The 23729-nt window shown below is 34.6% G+C and overlaps 1 protein-coding gene across 1 annotated transcript; it reads right to left on the bottom strand.

The window, feature by feature from the left end:
* Positions 1-7662: 7662 nt before the first annotated feature.
* On the bottom strand, positions 7663-8446 carry LOC131608029 (thaumatin-like protein). Its single transcript, XM_058879972.1, has one exon. The coding sequence runs from the start codon at positions 8390-8392 to the stop codon at positions 7859-7861; it is 534 nt and encodes a 177-aa protein (XP_058735955.1). The 5' UTR covers positions 8393-8446; the 3' UTR covers positions 7663-7858.
* Between the last annotated feature and the right edge of the window lie 15283 nt (positions 8447-23729).

Below are 23729 nucleotides of genomic sequence, written 5' to 3'. Positions count from 1 at the left end.
AGAAAATGACCTATAATACAATCATAGAACTCAAATGATTCATTTATCCATTTATGATTGATTAGACACCATTCATCAAGACTCAGGCTTGCTCAGGTCACCAAACTAGGGTTGTTAGCCCATCAAGGACTAAACTCAGGGACCACATCTGGGAAACCTTAAAAAGTTCCAGGGCATCACTCAAAGTGTTCAATCATCCTCAAATGATCCATATGACAATATCCAGTGGGAATTGTACTTCAATTCAAGATCCATAGTCATCAATTTCATTTAACCTACAAATTAGGGTTTTTGACCTAATTCACCTAGACAGTTGACTTTTAACCAGGACATGGCTCCACAACTCAAAACATGGCTCAATAACTTCTATTAACTCAATATGTTCCATTCATATCATTCATTTGAGGAGGAGAGCTTGATTCATCACAAAAGTCAAATATTTCACTTCATCTGGAAAAAGTCAACTGTACAAGATCACCTTTGACTTTTAAGGATCAATATCATCAATATATGATTATTGAAGTCATTTGACCAAGAAAAATCAAGAAAATTAATCAAGAATCAAAAATTCAAATATTGACTTTTCATACTTAGAAATTTTTCTAAGTGTTTAAAGGTCTTTTTTTCAAAACTTTGGAAGGGAATATCTCAAAATTTCAAGTACAAACTGAAAAAAAACTTCCAACATCAAAGTTGTAGATTTTGATCCAATGAACAACTTTGTCACATATGATTTTTTGGCTAGAAATCAACCATTGAAGAGATATGGAGCTTCAAAGTGACTGCCTTCATGAAACTAGCAAAGAAACCCTAGTTTTCTTCAAACTTTAAGCCCATTTTACACAAATTTCCCAAATGATCTTGAAGAAACTTCAAACTAATAAATTGAAGTACATGTTAAGGGCTTTCCAAATTATGCTCAACCTTCTCCAAATTAATTTTGAGCCAAGAGTTATGCTTGTTCAAAGTTAGGCCCATGGAATGGAATTACAAGTCATGACCAACTTTGGTTTTGGTCATTTTTGTGCAAAGGCCTACACTAATTGGTACATTTACACTTCAAATATATCAGAAGAGATTGGAGAGAATCATTTGCATCATTTGCATCAAGATTCCAAAACATCCAAAAATCAAAGCCATGTGATTATGTAATCATTACATTTAGGAATTTATGGCAAATGGTGATTCATCAATTGTAATCTTCTCTAAGCCAATTAGAGAGCTCTACACATCAGAATTGTCCCCTAAGATCAGAAGGGATCAATGGATGGGGACCTAGCTCGAAAATGCCATCATTGCATTTTGAGATTCTTTGAAATTTCTTCATGGCCAAGAAACCAAAACTACCTCACTAAGCAAGTTCACTCTCCCAAACTACTCTACATCATTTGCCTATAAATAAGAGTGGATACCTCAGTATTAGACACACAAAAGCAACTCCAATTCTTGCTTTCTCTTTCTCTCCTTCATGCTTATGGTTTTCAAGAGTTCTTTGGCAAGAAGAATCGAATTCTTCAAACCAGAGCTTTTCTTTTGAAAGTAAGCATTCTAACATCTCAAGGAGGTTCATTGGAAGTGATCCAAGCACTTGGAACACTTATGGAAGTGCAAGAACATCATCTTCAATTTCATTTTGGATCTCAAGCAGTTGGAGGTTTGTAGAACAATTCAGAGGGTGTCAAACAAATCTAAGCACATCAACATGTTCCTAGGGGTGTAGTGAAGCTATTCAGATGCCTGCAGCACATCTGTAACCACAAAATCACCAACCTCCATGTTCACTTGAAGCTCAAATAGAAGGTGTCGAGTAGCGCAATTTTGAAGCATTCAAATAGCAATAAGCATTCAGTTAGCATCACTGAGTCACCAGGAAGCTTTTGTGATCATTCATCCATACCCAGAAGCTTTCCACCATAGCCATCGACCTCCATTTTCAGAGGTATTTTTTCAAACTCTAACACTCTTATTTAAGTACTCTTTGCAATATATCTCGATACCAGTTCATTCAGCATCATCAGAGGATTGAAAACCCTCTATCATCATTCATTTATTCTTCAACATCATCATTTAATTTTGTTTTTAAATTCTAGGGTTCTTCACATATTTCAGTTAATTCAATAGATGTAGTTAATATAAATTTATGTTAGTTACATATCTAGATTCGTGAGGAAATTTAGAGTGAAATTCATGTTTACATCATCATGTTTGGTTGAGAAATGAGCAAGTTCATAAATTCAAAAATTGAGAGCTTGAGGTTGAAGACGAATATGGTGGGTGGCGCCATTTTTGAATTCTCAGGGGCGAGTTTAAAATATAATTAATTGGAAGTGTGTTGTAAAGGAATAAATCGTTTAGCTCACTTGGTCACATGCGCTTCCACTCTCTCTTGCCACAAGGTATGGGGTTCGATCCCCCCCTCAGACCTTTTGTTATTTTTTCCCATTTTTATCACGCTTGTTTCACATATATCCAAACAAAGTCCTTCCCTTTACAAGCCACGCGCGTGGCTCTGTTGGCTTTGTTTTGTGGTGGTGACTTCGAGGGCGTGAGTTCAAGCCTTGGTAGAGACAAAACCAATTTTTTACCATTTTTCCCATTTAATTTTCTTCACAATTTTAACTAATTAATTCACCTATCAAATTAAATCATTTTCATTTGATTTTTCACACACTTCTCATTTAATATATCTATTTTGAGAATATCCAAAAAAATCACAAAAAATATATTATTTTAATATATTTTAATTAGGTTTAAAATCATATGTTTTAAGTATGTTTTAATACTTTAAAATATAGTTTTTCTTTTAAGTTTCAAAACCTAATCATTTCATAAGTATTCTTGTGATAAAACCCTAATCATTTAGGTCTTAATTAGGTATAGACTTTACCCTAATTAAATTGACTTTTGTCAAAATTTAATCTGTTTTCAACTTCAACCAAACAAACGACTAAGGTTTTCATTCAACAAAACCTTATATCCAGCAAATCATTTCCAATTGTTTTTCATAAACAGTAAATCAATTTCAGTGGGCCTCTAATAGAGTGTAAGACCCAACACCTTTTTCTTTTCATAGTTTGTTTTCCAAAACTGTATTTCTTTACAAAATATTCTCATCTGTTTTCAAAACATTCTTCTGGTATTTGAAGGGCATTATTCCCGGTGAAACTCTTCAGATACCTATGTGACCTAGTGTCCATCTTCACTTCTTCTGTTTTCAAAAACATTTCAAAACTGTTTTCAGTGAACATTAAACTGTTCACAATCAAACCCACAAACTCTTGCCAATAAATAACCATGCTGATGGTAAAGCTTTCTACATACATCTTTCAAAGGCCTCCTTTTCATCCAGGTTAGGCTTTATAGCTTTCCATTTACAAGCTTTCATTTAAATTACTGTCAAATATAAATTGTATATATATATTGTTTAGAACTACGTCTGAGTACAACCTTAGGACAAATAAACTATATATATTATAGGACTATGACATAGGATTGATAATGTCTTCCCGGTGAAGGCTCTTTCCTAATTAGAGATCTTTTAGTTCAAACCTCAAGATGAATTATTCCCGGTGAAACATCTTGAAAAAAAGCCTTAGAACAAAAATAAGGCACATCCACTCAAGAGGAATTATTCCCGGTGAAACCTATTACCCATTTGTTTAGAGCCAAATAAGTTCAAAAACACATAGCTTTCTCTCATGCTATAACAAGGACCCTCGATGACCCTCGATCAGCCTCCTCTTGGGCTTACAATACAAGGACCCACTGGCTTCTTAAAATCATATTCCCAGCTTTCTCTTGAGCTTGTATACAAGGACCCATCAGGTTTCTAATAAACATAGGAACAGGTCTTTAGTCACCTTTTAGCCTACCCTAGTGAGATTCTTCTACTCTTCAAACCAGACTTTAGACAAGCTAAGAATGTCTCAATCTCAGTATTGAGTTCACCTTTTGGAATGAGAGACATGGACAGTCTCTGTCACCTTTACTCTCAATCTCCAATAATTTTCCTCCTTAGTAGAGTCTAGGTTCCACATCTGTCTATCCTCAGTCAGAGTCAACCTTAATCTCGGGCTTTAAACAAGAAGTCTAAAACATTTAATCTAAAATCCCTGGAAAGGGTTAGCTTCCACATCAATCTTCATAAGTTAAAAACCCATGGAAAGGGTTAGCCTCCATCATTCCTCCATTTTAATAAAAACCCCTGGAAAGGGTTAGTCTCCATCAGTCCTCCATTTTAATAAAAACCCCTGGAAAGGGTCAACCTCCAAAAATTCAACTTTCAAAAAGATAAACTCTCCAGCTGAGTAAACCCCTGGAAAGGGTCAGCCTCCAAAATCAATCCTTCAAATCCAAATTCCATGGAAAGGTTAGCTTCCAAAATCATCTTTCAAACCTTCAAAACTCTCTAATAGAGTCTAGGTCAACCACTCAAACAGATTCCCCAATAGAGTCAATCTTCAAACCTGGGTCTTTCATTCATCAATCCCTGCTTAACAAAAGCACAATCCCCAGAAGGGTCAATCTTTAGTATCTAAAACAACAGAGTAATCCTCAGTAGAGTCAAAAATCCCCTCTGAGTCAAAAGATCCCACACTGGTAGATCTTTCCCCATTTGAGAGTCAGCCACAACCTTGGGCTTTGTACAAGGCAGATACTCCCCTTAGAGTCAAAAACCCTACTCATAGGTATTCCCCTATCTAGAGTCATCCACAACCTTGGGCTTTGTACAAGGCAGATAATAGAGTCTTCCCAGTGAGTCCTTCCCCATCAAGTAGCCACAACCTTGGGCTTTGTACAAGGCAGATAAACATCACTTCCATGTGCCAAAAGATTCCTAACCTTTAGGATCTTTTCCCCCTAGAAAGTCACCCACAACCTTGGGCTTTGTACAAGGCACAAAATAGAGTCATCCATACTCAGTTTCCTCAACAGTCAGCCACAACCTTGGGCTTCATACAAGGAACAAAATAGAGTCTCCCTAGGTAGAGTCAGCCTCAATTCTGGGCTTTGTACAAAACACTAAATAAACCTTTCAAAAATAGAATAAACACTCTCTAACTAGAGTCAGCCTCAATTTTGGGCTTCATACAGAACATAAATTTCCTTAAGACAAAGTCAATTCCCAGTGGAGTCATCTCCCAGAGTCAATAAAAAACCTTTTAAGCCTCAAGCTTGGGCCTCATACAAGCCAATTAATATCAAATCTTTCATACAGTAGATAGACATAGCTTATCTCTATAGAGAGATATTTCTCCTATCTCACCATATTCAAACAAACAAACAAACATTTAATTTTAATTTTAATTTTTAACATTCTCCCATTTAGGATTTTGAAAGACATGCTCTGGCATAACCCCAGGCTTGTGTAACTTTCCCTAATTTGGTCAAGAATCTTTCTTTCATTCAAGAGACAATGACTGGTATACTTGTACATCCAAGTAAGGCCCCTCTCTTAAGAAACAAGTTCAGCTTTTCTGTCACTTTAGATGTTTGTGGTGGAATAGTAGAAATACCTCTCTGTAAAGATGATTTTATGTCTCTTTACTGTAAACAGAGATTTAATTCAAGCTTCAACCTTGAGCTTCAAGCAAGGCACCCAAAAACAATTAATTTCCCTAATTAGTTTCTCGAACTACAAAAAGCTCTGAATTCCGCTATGGATATGTAGGCATGACATTCACAAGAAATCTCAGCGAGCTAATCTAAAACCAAAAATAGTCTGTTTTTCAATTTAATTCAATTCCTTCTCCTAACACAAAGGAGAAACTTTCCCAATCAATTAGCAGCTAACACAGACACATAGACACAGAGAAGGTTCCCGTAGAGTACTACGGATATGTAGGGTGTTTAAAACCTTCCCTATGTATAACCGACCTCCCGGACTCCAGAATTTCTAGTCTAGGTGAATCCCCACACTTAGATAACTACTAGGGTTTATTTGAGATCTTTTTCCCCTTCCTCTTCGTAGGATATTTAAAAAGTTCGTGTGCTATCGTAGGAAGAACAAAAATAAAATTCATCCCACAAGGGCGCTTCTCTCCTTCCAAATTTCGCGTGAAGGGTTTAGCGTGCCGTCCTCCCAAGTGAAACGGGGAGGTAAAAAAAATGACACCACAATTTGTCCTCGCTCGCACGCTTTCTAAGAAACTTTCGAGAAGGTCACCCATCCAAATACTATTCTAAGTCAAGCATGCTTAACTGTAGAGTTCTTATCTGTTAGGCTACCTAAAGTAAGATGCATCTTTTTGGAATATGTAGTATCAATCAATCCTTATAAGCCTTCCTATAACCATGTAGTTCCATACTTGCACAACCTCAGGATTCCTCTCATTCTGATGTGAATTCGGTGACTACTCCTCGCCCTCTTCAGCCTTGGGAGTGTCTCATTGTCATGCCTTGTGCACCGACAACCACTCCCCTCCCTCATTGACCTCGGGTGTTACAAAGAGTGTTCATGTGGAAGTGTTCAAAAGACTAAGAAAAATGATGAATGTAGATAGTTTAGACTCAATGAATTAGGTGGTGTGTTGAGAATGTAATTCCTTTTGTCAAAACATCAGTTCGACAAAGCTTGTTGGTGTCGAAATACTCTCTGTGTCGAAATTGTATAGTTGTTGAAATGTCGAAGGAGCTAGCCTCGATAGAATTTCGACTTAGCATTGTTTTAGTTTGTTTGTTAGAGATTGCTTAGTGTGTAAGCAATCTCAGCCTATAAATAGGGAGGTATCCTATTATTTGTAATTAGTGGAGAAAAGTTGAATAAAGTTTTCAATTTTGATAGCATAGAGAAGATCATAATTCTCGTCTTCTTCCTCTTTTTTCTTTCAAACTCTAATTTCTCTTTTCTTCCTCAATTCATCTTTTCTTTTCTTCCCTCCTAATAATTGTGCAGCGAAATCATCTTACAATCAAGGTGCGGTATTTACTCGAGTAAAGAGTGAAGAACAAGAGACGAAATTAATCGGAAGAATTGATTCTTGTTCATCAAAATTTATACGGAATTCTCCAAATTTTGGGTGTAATTCTATAAAAAAAAAATCACTCCAAACTAGCTTGGCATGCATTGAAGTCAGTCATGAGCATTGGCATAGATTGAAATTGTTCAATTTGGTGGCATCATATAGAAAACTATATGTGCTTTTTGCGGTATTGATCCGGAAATTAGAGAACATTCTTTCTTCGGGTGTAACTCGGTGGAGTTGGTGTGGAGGGAGGTGGCGATTTGGATAGGAAAGGAGGAGGGTGAGATGGAAGAAGATTGTTTATCAAGTTTCATGGTTTGGTCCCAGTTTTGTAAAAAAAAGAAAGTGAAAGGAGGAAAAATATGAGTGGTTTGGTTAGCTACTATTTGGTTCCTTTGGTTAACTATGAATGGTATATGCTTTCGAGATGAAGGTTGGAATGTGAATAATACGGTATGGGGTGTAAAATCTTTGATTTGAAAATGAAGTTTTATAGGAGAAATTACTCATTCCATTTGTAGTTTTTAGGAATTTAACAAAGATCATTTGTTATATCTTTCGTAATTCTAATTGTACAATTTATCTCTTGGCGGGGTTTCCCGTTCTTGTGTAACCAGATTTTGAGAACCCTTAATATATCATTTGTTACAAATAAGACAGATTTTGAGAACCAGTTTTAATCATTAGAATTCAGAAGTAAATAAGACAATTTATTCCATATTGCCTTCTCGAGAAAATATATGTTTATAATTTCACGAGTAACTTAAGCAATATTGTTGTACATATCACACATAACGCAAACACCCAATATTATTCTATATTTTGTTTCTTTGCTGTAGAAAGAAACATAAAAGGGTGGTGAAGATATATATCATATAGGTTCAACATATATTTCAAGGGCAGAACACAACTCTATAGTTGGTACCACCTGGGCATGCAACTGTTTTAGTGTTATCACTCGGATACTGATACGCATCAGGGCAAGAAGAGTATCTGCAATCTCGTACATTGTTGCATCCATTAGAGGTTGGAGCAAATTGCATTGGAACATTGAAACCATCAATCACAGATATATCATAGTAATCCAAATTGTTTCCACCATTAAGGGTGAATTCTGCAAGTGTGAGAGGAGGTTGACCGGATAATCTGCATCTGAGGTCACCTCCGCAGCCACCGGTCTGGCAGTTGCCTCGGCCTGAACCGTCGAAGTCGCAACCGGTTCGGCCCCAAATTCGGGCCGATGAGGTTCCAGCTGGGATGTCTAGGTTCCATACTTGGCCGGGATTCAACTGCACGCCACCACCGTAGGGAGTGGCAGCTGGCCAGACGGTGTAGGGGCATTGGTTGACGATGTCAAACCTTGCTGCTTGTGCAGATATCAAGCACAGAGCCAATATAGGCAACAGGGATATTTTTGTGAGAGACATTTTGTTTAGAAAGATTAGAACACAAGAGAATAGATGTTGTTTTGCGAGTAGAAAGTGAGAATGGAGCCTGAGATTTTATAGGCTAAAAGGAGGACCATAATCATTATGAAGCTCAGTGGCTGTGTGTGGAAAATATTTGTTTAATTTTGTTAATAAAAAATACATAGTAAAATAAAATTTTCAAATTTTTTAACATATTAAGTACAATGAATAACAAATTGTAAAAATTAATCTAAATTCATAAAAATAAATAAAATATTTGGTGTGTAATCTTTTTTTAATGGATTGGTGGACAATATTTAATCATCTCTATAAGCCCTCTTGAAATCTTGATTTTAGTGAGTTTCCTGAATTTAACTCACTTTATTATTTTTTCGAAAATTTATATAATTAATTAACTAATTTTAAATAAAAATATTAATATATTTTAAATTGTTTGCCATTTATATATTACGTTTTGTATGTTTAAATTTCGAAAATGAATACCAAATAATTGTTCTTTGAATGTAAAAAAAAAACTATATAAAAAAAAAAGAGAAAATGGGTGATGCACTGACAGTGTAAAAAAGTTTTACACTGTCAACCAATCACGACCATGAATCAGGACAAGTCAGACTGTAATTTTAAAAAAACTTATATGACATGGCAAAACGATTTGTTTCTATTGGATGACAGTGTAAAACTTTTTTACACTGTCAGTGCACTACCTTTAACCTCAAAAAAAAAAACTCTAGTTGTACATAAACTTTTGGGATACATTCCAAGGGTCTATGAAACATTTGACATTAGGCTGTTCACACATGTTCAGGTCGACTTGAGTCGAATTTAATCAAATTTAATATTCAAGTCAATTAATAGATTTTGATTTGGATTATGTGTTGTTTAACTCGTATTTCTAATACTAAAGCCGAATTAAACCAACACGCCATCATTGTATTTCTAATACTATGATGGCGTGTTGGTTTAATTCGGCTTTAGTATTAGAAATACGAGTTAAACAACACATAATCCAACACGGTCATCATTGAATTGAGTTAGGTTGCATTGAAAGAACAACAATGCGTATTAGAGAAAGAGAGTTTGAGCAAGATCTTCTTGTTTTATAATGTGTTCATTATATTTGAAATGACTCTAACTTTCCTTTTATACACGTTATGATCATCAAGTTAGTTACACATTCTAACTTGATGTTAGTTGTACATTCTTACTCTAACTAACTACCGAAACATGTAACCATCATTCCAAAGATAGAATACCTATCCTTTGTTAGCCTATACTCCAATACTCCTTCACAAACTTATGATATATCAAATTCGATGTGTTTTGTTCTAACATGTAGAATTGAATTGTGAGAGAACATAACTGCACTAAGGTTATCACATAGTAATGTGGGTGCTAAGTAACCGATATAAAGTTCATATAAGAGTGATTCTAACCATAATAATTCAAAAGTTGTGTGAGCCAAAGCTTGATACTTTGCTTCCATGCTTGATCTTGCAACAACTGATTGCTTCTTTGAGCTCCGTGATATCAAGTTATGTCCAAAGTAAACATAAGATCATCAAGTCAATCTTCAATCATCAAGGTCACTTGCCTACTCTAATTTATTATAAGCTCTAAGTGAAAATTGGCTGGTGTAAGTGTCAAGCCATGAGTTACAGTCCCACTTAGAAATCATAGTATAAGTTTGGCAACACTACAATGTGTCTCTAGAGGATTTGCCATGAATTGGAAATATTTATTAACACAAAATTCAATGTTTGGTTGTGAGAGAGTGACATATTATAAAGCACCAATTGTTGATCTATAGGTGCGCTAATGTGTTATTGCCATGTTTGCTCATATTACAATGGATAAACATAGGTGTGCTTAATCATTTGCATCAACCGTGTTGACTTTAAATAAAAGATCTTTGATTTATTTCAGTTGAGTTAACAACATGGATCCATTAAACTAGTATAATGTACTTTAATGTCTAGAAAGCATTAAGGAATGCCAATATTTTTCAAGGAAAACATATCTGATAAGTGTCAAATTGTAGTTATTTTGTATATAGTTTTGCGGCACTTATCTTCTCTTTTTTCTCAATTTATACGCGTTTTAGTGTATATTACATAAATACATATGTTTTGTGTGTAATCGAGTTTTTGATTCATTTATGTACTGACTAATAGTTTTCCATTAATTTTGTAAGTATTTGAGCGTGTATGGAGCATAGAGTAATAAAGCTTCAAAGATGCATTTTGGATCAATACAGAAATAAGGCAAAGAAGAAGGAAGTCATTGAAGAAAATAAGAAGTTACAGACTGGTGCGGTTTGCTGGGCGAGGTTGCTGCTTCTGGTGTGACTAGCCGAGCAAATCTCTCATTCGCCAGCCGAAAGAAAAGATGAAATTTTGGTTTGGTTTCTGTCTTGGCTCGCCTCTTGGTCGTCAGGCGAGAGAATAAGGATTCGTCGGGCGAAGCTTCCCTTCGTCGGGCGGAAGTAGATACTTTTGCCAACTTATTAACGTGGCGCATGTTTTGTCGCCAGAATAAAAGGTTTCGTCGGGCAAAGCAAAAGGCTCTCCGGGTGAACCTATCTGTACAAATTTTGTTTATATGTCAATTTCATTTCATTTGTGATTGCTATGGGGTTTTGGGGAAGTTTTTGCTCCCAAACTCCATAACCTCCATTTTTAGTAGGATTAGCTTAGATAACAACACTAGGGTCTTACATCTTATGGATTCGGGGTGGATTTCTCTTTGATCGGCGTTGACAAACCGGGAGAAGTTTGGTTTATCTCTTATCTCTTTATGTGTTTCTCTTTTGCTGGGTTTTGTGTATGTATTTACTTTGAACTCATGTATATTTGTTGCCCATGACGTTATATAAAATCTGCTTTATAAATCTATGTTGATTATTGTCTTAGATTTTTGCTCTGTGTTTGAGATTTGGGTTGCTATAGAAATATACTGCTCGAATCCTTATCTATGATGATTATTTGTTAGTTTATCGATTCTAGAGATAGATTTAGAGTTGACATTCATTTGGGGTATCTGTGCTTAATGCCTCTGTGTTGTTTGTGTCAGGTGAGAGATCGTTGATGCGAATGACACGGTTGTCTTCTGTTTTGTTGAGGTTGGTTGAGAGATCGCCGCTGAGATGATACAGTGTGTATTTTGGTTGATTCATGATGACATTGACGAGTATTGTAGGTTGAGTAAAACTGGTCGATAAGTTTAAGTTTGTGAGAAGTAGATTATATACAATGCTTGATAAGTCTCTTCTCCCTGAAGAATGAATTCTTTTTGCGTTAATATTTACTTTTCTGTTTTTATGCTTTAACTATTCAATCCAAACTCATAATTTTGGAAACTGTTAAACGACAGTTCAATACACCGATCCCTGTGGAGACGATAAATTTCCCGGATAAATATTCCCAACACTTTTATTGCTTGCCGCTTTACCGCTTCAAAAATATCATGACGTTTGGTAATGAGGTCTGAACTTAGTGCGGAAGATGTAGCGGTGAGAAATGTGTCATCAACATACACCAATGCATAAAAAGTAACATCCTAGTAATTGTTGGGTGAAGAATCAAACTAAATTAAAACTTGATGAAGTCTTTCATCCAAGCCCGTGGAGCCTTCTTCAAACCATAAATGTTTTTCCTTAACTTAGCTTAACAAAGTTCGATTAGAGTCAACAAAACCAAACAGGTGTTGCATAGGTGTTGCATGTAGACTTTTTCATGTAGGTCACTATTGAAAAAATAATTTCTTATGACAATCTATTGTATTTTCCATCTGTATGTGACTGCCAAATATAAAATGACTCGAATAGTTGTTGGTTTCACCACATGGGTGAAGGTTTTCATGAAAATCAAACCATTGTTGTTGATGGAAATTTTTTGCGACCATTGTTGCCTTGTATTTTTTGACACTCCCATCTGGATTTTGATTGATGTTAAACACCCACTTGCAGCCTATAGTATTCTTGTGAGAGGATAATTTTGTAAGAGTCTAGGTATCATTCTTAAGAAGTGAATTATATTCATCCTTCATTTATTCAAACCACTAAGGTTAGGAAAGAGCTTGTTTTGTATTATTAGGTTAAATGTGAAAAATAAATGCTTTGGTATGGACTTGTCTGTCTTAGGTCTAGTAAGCATAGGATGGCCATTAACTAATAAAGTGGTATGACTGGGTTGCGTGTGATTTGTAGTTCATAGTAGTCTACGTAACGAAAAAGGGGAGCTGGAGTTGTTGTGATGATGATCATTGTTTTTGGACTCAAATTTGAAATGAAACTCAGTTTCATTGAAGAATACATTTTGGATATGAAAATTCTCCTCCTTCCATATTAAGACCTTTATGGCCTTTGTGTGTAGGTGACACTTTCAAGTAATTACACTGAGTGCTTATGAACTGTTGTTTGTGTTGGTTGTAGGGACTTAGTAGTGGAAAGCAAGAACAACTAAATACTTGTAGTGATATGTGAAGCTGTGATCCCAAAGGATGGTTGGCATAGAATCATATGCAAGTAATGTGAGGCCATCTTTACTATATGACTCATATTTCTCTCGAATGTTCCATTATGATGGGACGTGTTAGAACAAGTTAACTTGAACAAAATTCCTATCTCATAAAGGAACTTGGTGAAGGGTATCAATTCTTCTCCAAATTCATATTGAATTGCTTTGATTATGGAATTGAACTGAGTTTGAACATAACTTTGAAATAGTTTAAAGCAGATAGAGCATCACTATTTTGTTAAAGCATCTAGATCCATGTGTATCTATAGAAGGGATATACGAAAGCAATGTAATGGGAGTAGCCACTGCTAGATAGTGCAGATGATGGTGATGGTCCCCACAGGTTAGTGTAAACTCCCTCAAATAACTTACTATATCTGGTATTGGAAAATTGAATGTGTAGCCTATGTGACTTACCGATACAACAAGAGTTATAAAAATCAATGGAGTTTAATTTCTTAAAGTAATATTACACAAATGAAGTATGTTATGTATGTCTCTAGGACTTGCATTCCCTAACCTAGAATTCCAAATGGAAAACTTATTAGTGATTGATATTGCATTTTTAGATTGTCTGGGTATAGTAGTATTATGCATATTAGGACTTAAGATTTTTTATTTATGACTTAAGTGACTTCTTGAAGATTCCAAAGCTAGACTATTAAAGCAGGACAATCCACTATCATCTAGGAATCCTTCAAGCAACACCAAGTAAGATGTATGTGATTTGCCATAACACTTATTAGAATGGAATTCAAAATAAACATTATTATCTTTTGAATACTTTGATACAAAGATCAAATTCCTAGTGATGCAAGGAAAATGCAGCAAATCAAATAATTGTAGCATAGAATTTGAAAGAATATTATATTGAAACTTAGAGTGACCAATTGACTTGACTTCCAATTTATATCTATTACCACCTATGACTTTATTTGGCCCTGCAAAAGATTGTATATGATGTAACTTTGAATTACTATAAGCAATGTGATAAGAAGCACATGAGTCTGCAAACCATGCTTGAGATTTAAACCCTTGAGGAATTTGTAGTTATCCTTGTGAGCTAAGAAAGCAGTTGCTTGTGTAGTTGATGCTTTGATCATTCTTGTGCAGTAGTTAAGTTGCTGGATACAAGCACCTATGTCTGAGCCTTAGGGGGGAAAGGTTCAAATTACTAATCATATATATGCCATTAACCTACTACTGAATGGCCATAATTGTTGCATAGTTGACATGTTGGTTGACTACATGTGTTGTACACTTATATTCCAAGCCCTCTACCACGAGTAGACCTTGCTCTACCACAAAATTACTGAAGAGAACCAGATAATTTACCATTCCTACCAGGTTTTATGCTAATCATAACTTAAGCAACATTAGTAGATTCACTTGGAGTTGCAAGTTCTTGAAAAATTCTTCAATTGGGCGGGCTTCTTGGACATACAAGAAAGTCTAAACATCTTAGATATAATTGAAAGGGTGTGATGTATCTCTCTTGGAATAAAGGAATTCGATCTCTAAAATTTGATTTAGACTTAGGTTTTTACAATTAATAAAAACTATAACTAATTTTGTATATCTAATAAGGATTGCCCTAAATAGTTTATAAACAAATAAAATAAAAACTACATGAAATGTCAATGGGTTGGATTTAAAAGTTCGCAGATTAAAATTTTCAAGCACTCCAACTGGATTTTAATTTTATTTTTGATTTAATTTTTAAAAGCCACGTGGAATTCTTTAATTATTTTATTTTTTTACTGTCCAGCTAGGGCTGGCAATGAACCAAACTAACTCGAAAATAGTTCGAAACTCGATTCGAAAATTAAATCGTTGAACTAGGTTCATGAACCAGATGAGGTGAGTATGAGCCAAAAACTAAGTTCGTTAACTAAATGAGTTGAACCTGAACTATACATAGTTCGACTCGTTAGGTTTATGAGTCAACTCGATTATATATGAGATAGATTATATTGCTTTTAAGAGTAGGTTTAAATATTTGCTCTAAATATTAGTATCATATTTTATTTTAATCTAACAGTTTTAATTATAATTTATATTCTCTAATGGACAAAATATTTCTACAAATAATTATACAAATAAAATTAACATCGTATAAGTTCCAGTCTTATAACTTTTATTTTTATTTTATTTCTATATTTTTATTTAAAAAATATTTATTTAAAATGTCAAATATATATATATATATATATATATATATATATATATATATATATATATATATATATATATATATATATATATATATATATATATACTTTAAAAAATTACTTTTATGTCCGTGAAATAAGCGAGTTGAACCTAACAAGATAAACCTAACGAGTTGAATCGAGATGTTCGTGAACTTTTAACAAGTCGAGTTTGAACTGAAAAAAAGTTCGAGATAAACTCGAACTCGAACTCAAACTCGGTCAATTCTTAACGAGTCGAGTTTGAGCTGGAAAAAAAGTTCGTCATGAACCCGAACTCGAACTCGAACTCAGCCAATTCTTAACGAGTCGAACTGAGCTGAGGCGAGTTCGACTCAACTCGACTCATTTCCAGCCCTATGTCCAGCTGTATTTTAATTTAATTTTAATTTTTTACTTTTTATTTATTTATATTTAATTTATTACTTTTTTTTCATAGACAAATTAACTCTTTTTTTAATTTTTAAATTATTTAAACAAAATTTTGATACGTAATATATTGGACTCATGTCCCATCTAGTATCAGTCTGTTTCTAACTTAACAGTCCTTAGTGGTGTTTGCTTTATAAACACTAATGTTTTCTCTATACAAATTGATGTGAGACTCTAATTGCCATTGATTTATTAGTACTGCATTATTATCATGCCAAACATCCACCAAACACCAACTTGCAGTCGCGTGGTTCTAAAATTGCACTTCAGCTACTATTTTACTCTTTTAATATATTTGTTATAACTGCAAAGTGGCATAACAGAACAAAGGAAATGATAAATGTAGCACTGCACATTTGTAATTCGTAATCAGAATTTATTAAAAAGTACAGGAAGTAACAACACCATCTTTAGAAACCAAATTAATTGCATCCGGTAAGCACATAGGAATGTCATAAAAAACATTGAGTTTCTACCTTTAGAATAACATAGATTAGCACAAGAAGAAATTCATCAGCACCGGGAGGATTGTCTTTGGGAGCAAGAGAAGCATTTTGTCACTACCATGTATTTATACAAAGTACATGGATTCGAAAGCAACGAAAAGACAATTAAGCTAAAACAAACAAGTCAACCACCTGTATTTACACAATGAAGCAAGTATATTGTATTCATTGTGCTAAATTTTGAGTTTCCATTAGTTTATAGGCTTAAATTATATATCTGATTTATGTTTCTAGTGAGTTTTACTTTGGCAGGAGCCATGGTTTTTTTATGAAATGAAACTGTTCTCAATGACAATGATGGTGCTGCTGCATAAGTTTTGGTGAGTGGAGAGAAAACATTAAAGCTTGGGTTTTAGTTGTAGTAGTTTTTGTCAAATGAGTGTTAACCATGAGACCGGAAGTGAATAAGATAATACATAATGAGACGATCACAACTACAGGTGAAATCGGTATAATTATAATAATAGTAAGGCCATCTCCAATGGCGCAACCCATTTTTGAGTTCTTTATGGGTCCCACCAGCCATGTCATCTCAAAATAATTTATTTAATATTTATTTTATTGATGTAATTCAAATGGGTCCCACAACTTTACCTCATAAAGTAATTTGATTGGTACCACAATTTTTTATTAGTTGCATTGCAATGCAACTCTACTATGACATGACAAATTGACTCAATATTTAATTATTATATTGATGTCTAGTTGAGAATTCATTGAAAAATTCTACCATTGGAGATGCTCTAATGATACTGAATACTTTACTTTCTCAAATTTCAGTTTCAATTTCAATGGGATTTTCAATGGTTGAAGATGCTAAAAATGTTGAAGCAATAGTTTGTCAAAAGAATGCATGTATATAAAGTTTGAGTTGTTATGGAAAAGAAAAAGGAAGTGTATATAAATGGTGCTACAGTTGGTTTGTGTTTTAAAGGCATTATATAGTTTCACATCGAAATTTGCTGTAAAAATAAATATGTTTATAAATGTCTTTGTCATTCTAATTCAATGTATTAATGATAAGCTTCTATGGAAAAAAAAGGGTTTAGACCCAATTGTAACATTTTAATAATTTATACATTTATAAATTAATTAATTACATTATTAAATATTAAAAAGTTAAGTATTAATATGTTAAAAATAAAAAATTTAATATTAATGAAATATTAAAAGGGGTTGCTAACGTAGATCCACCTATTTTTATGAAGGTTTATTTTAGCAATCATTAACTACAAAATAGTTAAATACACCTTAAGGTGCATGTTGCTAAAACACACCTTCAAAAAATAAGTGGGTGTATTTTAGCAAACCCCACAAGGATTTAATAAAATACACCCACTTATTTTTTTGAAGGTGTGTTTTAGCAAGCTTTAACTAAAAAATAGTTAAATGCACCCTAAGGTGCATGTTGCTAAAATAGACCTTCTTAAAATCAAGTGGGTCTACATTAGCAAACCCCATTTATATATATATATATATATATATATATATATATATATATATATATATATATATATATATATATATATATATATATATATATATATATAGGGGACGACTCAAGTGAGAACACTTGGTTATTATGAAAAATGAGAACAATGAATCACGACCATTAGATTTGATTTTAATGGACTGGATTGGTTTCTCTTTCCATGATCCTTAATATTTATTTTAAATCAACACAGAAAGAGAAACTAATCCAGTCCATTAAAATCAAATCTAATGATCGTGATTCATTGTTCTCATTTCTCATAATAACCAAGTGTTTTCACTTGAGTCGTCCCCTATATATATATATATATATATATATATATATATATATATATATATATATATATATATATATATATATATATATATATAAAATTAAAAAAGTTTAAAATAAATAAATAAATAATAATATTCTACATGGATTTTTAAAAGATAATAAAAAATAAAAACATTCCACCTATACTGCCATATCACTAGTAAAATGGAATCTGGACTGCACAGAGGCTATAGTGAGGAAATTTGAATATTGTGAGGGAGATTAAAAAAAAAACTTTACTAGTGGCTAAAACCAAAACTCGCTAATATTACAGGGGAGGTTTGTAGATTTAACCCTTTTAATTAAAATAAGAGTTGGACTTGTTTGAGTGAGTGGATTCAAGTGTTGACCCATACCAATGAACATCTCTATTTGACATATTTGAATCGAACATTTGTTTAATAATAATAATAATAATAATAATAATAATATTAATGTTGGATGATGCAATCTCAAGTTTTTAAAGCTGCCTTGTTGGTGTAAATGTGGATCCTGGTTTTTTGGAAGTAGCGGGTGAGTTTTTCCACTGCATATTGGATAATCTTTCCTTCAATTATATTGATCTACCAATTATATTGATCTACCAATGAGTGCAAATCCTCATTTTAAATATTCTTGATAACAATTGATCAATCTTATCTTTAGGAGGTTGGTTATCTAGTGTCATAGGTATGTTAGTTTGGAGGGGGGTTGTTCAACTGAACTTAACCCTTAATTATATTATGATTTTCTACACACGTAAAGGTGTGAAAGAGAATTGTAAGAACCCAAAGAAGGTTCCTCTAGGGGATGAAAGGTGAAGTTAAAAAATTTTGGGTTCGATGGTATGATGTTTGTAAACCTAGGAGTTTTGGTTGTTTGGGGGGTTAAGGTTTTTTGTATGGTTAAGTGGCGGTAGAGATTATTATGTCAAGATTCTGGGACAGGTAAATATATCTTAGTTTCTGGATATTGTACCCTTGTGATTCCTTCTTTTGGGGGGTAGATCATACATACTTCGTTTAACTTCTCCAAGGTGGAAGGGAGTCTTTCTCTTAGGTTTTAAAGATGGTGATTCTTCTGACCAGAGGAACCAAATAGAAAGATCATACTTTCAAATAAACAAAGTGCTTAGTGTTGCTTCACAACTTCAACTAAGAACAATACTTGATCTTGCTTAAAAGCTTTGACCAAGAACAATACTAAACTCTTTTGCTTAAAAGCTTCAAGAGTGGGAAAACACGTCCACCTCAATGTATTAGAAGATACATGAGTGACACAAAGAACAAAACACACAAAGAACTTGAAAGACTCCCAAAATAACAACCCTTATTGCGCCCACGATTCCCCTTATGTGAATGCTTACAAAACTAGGTTTCCCAAGTTCATATCTGTTAGTGCTTTTATTGGCTGACTGGCATCCATGTTTGGCTAAAACATAATAAGCAGAAAACATAATGCATTGTGAATCTTGCAATTATTAAAAGAACAAAACAGGTACAAGCAAGATGTTATATGGAATGTCATGACATCAACTCATGACATCGCGCCTGCAGAACTGGAAGGAAGATTCAGTTTGTTACTCAACAGATACAGGATATTCGTAGAATATTTTGTAATCCTATGTGGCGCAAATTTAAAGGTCAAAAGAATATTGAAGAATCAGATCAGAAGATTGAAGACTCAGGAAGAATCAGATCCGAAGATTGAAGATTCAACAGTTTCTAACTTAGGAGATAAATTAGGAAACTCATGATTAAAAGACCTTGATTGTAGCAGAAGATTTCTGCAGATTTGTTACAGCAAGGAGTGCTGTGATTTGTAAGCCTAAGTCCAATTGGGAATAGGTTATAAATATAAATCTTTGTAACCTAGTTGTATATAGAAAACCTTGTTTAGAAACGATGTAGTCATTAGGGTTTCTATAGGTAGACTACCCAGGTTGTGGGATGGCTACCATGTCCTTCTCGAAACCTGTAGGTGTTGAAATGAGTATTGTGGTGTACTTTTCGTTTATATCGTATCCACAGGGATTATTGCGATATCACCGCCGTTCTATAGCCTATTTTGTCTTGAGTTAATGTTACTTTAGTTTTAGGTTTGCAAAAGATCATTCAATTCTTTTAGTAGCAAAGAGTAAATTAATGAAAGTTCTAAGTTAAAGAAAATGTATCAAGATTCGATTTCATCGACCTAAATTTGTATGTTTCTTTATAAATAGATGCTTATGAACTTGCTAACGATCAATATAATTACGTATCGACACCTATATCGTCCGTGTCCGCAACGATATAGCTAGATTTACCGTATTGTTTAACCGACGATTTCTCCACCGTTTAAACAATACAAATAACGTTTTAAGAACCGATACTTAGTAAACATCAAACTCTAAATCCATGTCTGCAACTTATAGTTTGAAAGATGATGAGTTAGGTCTAGATACAAACATTTATACCAAAGAAAAAGCTTTAATAAACAAACTAAACCATCTATATTGATCATCACTTGTTCATACACATATATTCACAAGAAAAACATACAAAAGGCTAGGAAGATTACATCTTATCTTGATACAATAGGGATTTAGCTATCCATGAGAATGGTAGCTTGCACAAGAAGGAAAGGATGAAGATCAACAAGCATCAAAGGCGATTAATCGACGATCAAGGCTTCCAATCTTCAACTCTATATTTGCTACAGTGTATTATGCTCTTGTTTTTCTCTAAACTATCTCTACCCCCTGCAAAAGTGATCTGGCCCATAAACAAATAAACAAAATTTCGCAGACCGCGCTTAGCGCGGTGCAGCCCGCTAAGCGCGCTATCAATAATTGCTTAAACCGCCCAACCGCGCTAAGCGGGCTCCAGACCTCGCTTAGCGCGGAACTCTCTGCCAGAACTTCCTTCTTTTCTTCAAAAGCGCGCTTAGCGGGCTCAACCTCGCTTAGCGCGCTACCTCTTTTCAGCAATCTTTGGCTTTGGTCTTGGAACATCTTCAAAGTGCTTTTTCCATGGTCCAAGCTTCCAATTATCTATAAAAACTACAAAATCCAACATAGATTGCAAAGATAAGAACTATTCAACAATAATATAAATATAAGAATAAATATATACCAAATGACAATAAAATACTACTATTAACCACAAAAAGACTTGAGAGTTACCAAAAATTACCTAAGATATTTACACAAATTGGTAACTAACAGTAGGTAAGATAAGTGATTGTCCTCACTCGAAACCTGTAGGTAAGAGTTGAGTATTGTATTCTTTATTGAAGCTGTGAAGCAAGATCAAGTTATTGTTCGTTGTTAATTGTGTAAATAGCTGTTGCAGGGTTGTAACAGTTAGGTATCACTAGGGAGTGAGCAGAGGTTCTCTTGTCTTGGATGGATGTCTGAGATAAAGGTTGCATTGGGTAGTGACTTGGTAAAAAAGAGGTTGTTTATCTGTAAACCTGAGATTGTTTACATAAAATAGTACTACTGATAGTGAAATCTTCTTCATGGCTTGGTAGCCCCTAGAGTAGGTAGTTAGACCGAACTGGGTTAACAATTAACTGTGTTATTTATCTTCTGCATTGTGTTGTTTGTTCAGTCATGGATGTTATAACATCATTAATAACATCTGGTTCAGAAGTGTTAGCTGTTCCTTTATAGAACCATATAATCTTTACAGTCTGGTTATGTTGACTGAACATATGTGATCCTAGGTAATTAAAAATTGGGGGATCTCTCTATTCTGCCTCTGCTACATTAATAACAGATCAGATGTCTTGACATCGTGAATGACATCCGAGTCTGTCATACCAGAATTTTCAATATCAATAGTCTCTTGCAGTATGGGCTTAGGCTCTAAAATAAACCCAATTTTCCTCCTTTCTGAAACAGCTGCAAGATCTTCACACAAAATAGGAGCAAATCAAATCAACTCAAATCTTAGTTTTCTAAAAGAAATCTCAAATATTCTTTTTCTAAAAATCGAGACCAATCTGCATTTGTCCTAAACATTCCTTGATTTCCTTCTCCTATAATGAGTATCTGAATATTCCAGATTCTCATATTTTTCAATCAAATCTTTCAAGAATTAAAAACCAGTCTGAACTGTCAGGATGTTCGAGTGTAGGATGTCACAACATCTGGTAGAACATCTCTCAAAGCACATAACAACTGAACCTGTTATGACAGTAGGACAAAATGTTTCAACATCTTGCTCAACATCAGTTAAGAATCACAATTTAGCAAAATTATGGCAATCACAAAAACCATGGAACTAACACGAAGCACTAGGATCACCCCCAAAATCCCCATCTAGAGCAACCTTGAAGAGGTCAATTCTTCAACAGGAATAATGGCGTCCAACCAAAATCCCTTTGCCTATTCCACAATTTGATCATGGACCCCATACACACCCTACATAGCTCGTTGGAGAGGAGCATGGAACTTCTCCAAAGATTGGTAACGACGCCTTCAAGAGCCTTTAAAGCCTCAACATGAGTCTTTGTTTGTCACTGAAGAGTCTTTCGGTTCTTCTTCGTACTACAGTTCACTTTAATAATAGTATCAAAGCTTCTTGACATCATTTTTTCTCCGCCTCAAGGGAGGTCTCCAGCTCAACGATCTGGGAAGCTAGTGTTGAAGGGGGAGCCATGGATCTTTGCATATTTTTGCAAAGCCTTAACAAGCTTGACCTTTTCCTACAAACCAACACTCTCATTATGGACGGTCGGGGATTTATGCTCAATTTTATCATTTAAACCCTTCTAAGTGTCCCTTTCCTTAGAAGGATTTCCTCGAGCCAAGACGTCACATATGCCAACAGCGGCCATAGTAAACAAAGAAAAAGCCCGAAACATGTCTTTGGTTGATAAAATAGCAGTAACATTCGCAAAAGTGCGAGGAATCTGAGCAGGAAGAATGACAGGCAGTGTGAGGTAGGGAGTCATCGAACCTGAAGCGACATCCCTGAACAAACGAGGCCATTTCAGAGAACCATCTTCTAGAAGGGAATGTTTCTCTCGTGCCATCTTTCTTAGAATAGTTATAACTATCGTGAGCTGGTCAAACTCCGGGGCTTCACAACCCAATCAGCAGAACCAGTCTTGATACCTTGAGCTTTGGAGAATTTGTAGATCAACTACAATTTACCCATGTTATCTACATGACTCAATCACACGTGTTAAAAAAACTGTGAGGCTCCGCCCTCACCAAAGATCTATCTCATTTTTACGCGATTGACCGCACTCATGATCGCATAAGTATCAATTCTCTTTTTCCTTTTCTTAGAGGAAGGCACTTCTTGGGGACAAATCCTTCTTCATAGCCAAGTCCTTGAAACCAGGAACATAGGTCATCCTTCACTGTTACCTTATTGGGGGAAATATGACTTAAATTGACATAGTAGAAGTTGATAATATGATGGAAGTGAGGCCAAGACAAATACTTCAGGAATATGCGTTTACACAAACGAGAGAATTCAGCCAAAAAGTAGCATAAGACGAGATGGGCCTCCGGAGTGGGGGATTTCACCAGCAAGAAGTGCCTCAGAAAATCGCCTTAGTCGTTGGCGAAAGGGCTGAACCAAGGATCATTTGGGTAAAAAGTAATAAGCCCTTGGTCGCATCAATTGAGGATGTCACTTCTAGTTAGAATCAGACGACATCCTTAAGGGTCAGCCATGACCTCTAAAGACTTCCTTGACTAGCTCCCAACAAGCCTTGAGGGTATCAATTCTGAATCGACCAAAAACCCGAAATGGCTAAGGCCCAAACCAACGCAAATCTATTTCACATGACCCAAGGTATAAAAGTCAGGTCACGCGAAATGCAATGTACATTTTCTGATCTCTACTTTTCATTACACTTATCTTGAATCTAAACTGACTTGAACGT

The sequence above is a fragment of the Vicia villosa genome, linkage group LG5 (assembly GCF_029867415.1).
Source record: "Vicia villosa cultivar HV-30 ecotype Madison, WI linkage group LG5, Vvil1.0, whole genome shotgun sequence".
NCBI lineage: Eukaryota > Viridiplantae > Streptophyta > Magnoliopsida > Fabales > Fabaceae > Vicia > Vicia villosa.
Note: the sequence above shows the minus strand (reverse complement) of the source record. Positions and strands in the feature narration are given on the sequence as shown.

Excerpts from the sequence above, each read along its gene's own strand:
- LOC131608029 (XM_058879972.1), bottom strand. The coding sequence starts at position 8,392 with ATGTCTCTCACAAAAATATCCCTGTTGCCTATATTGGCTCTGTGCTTG.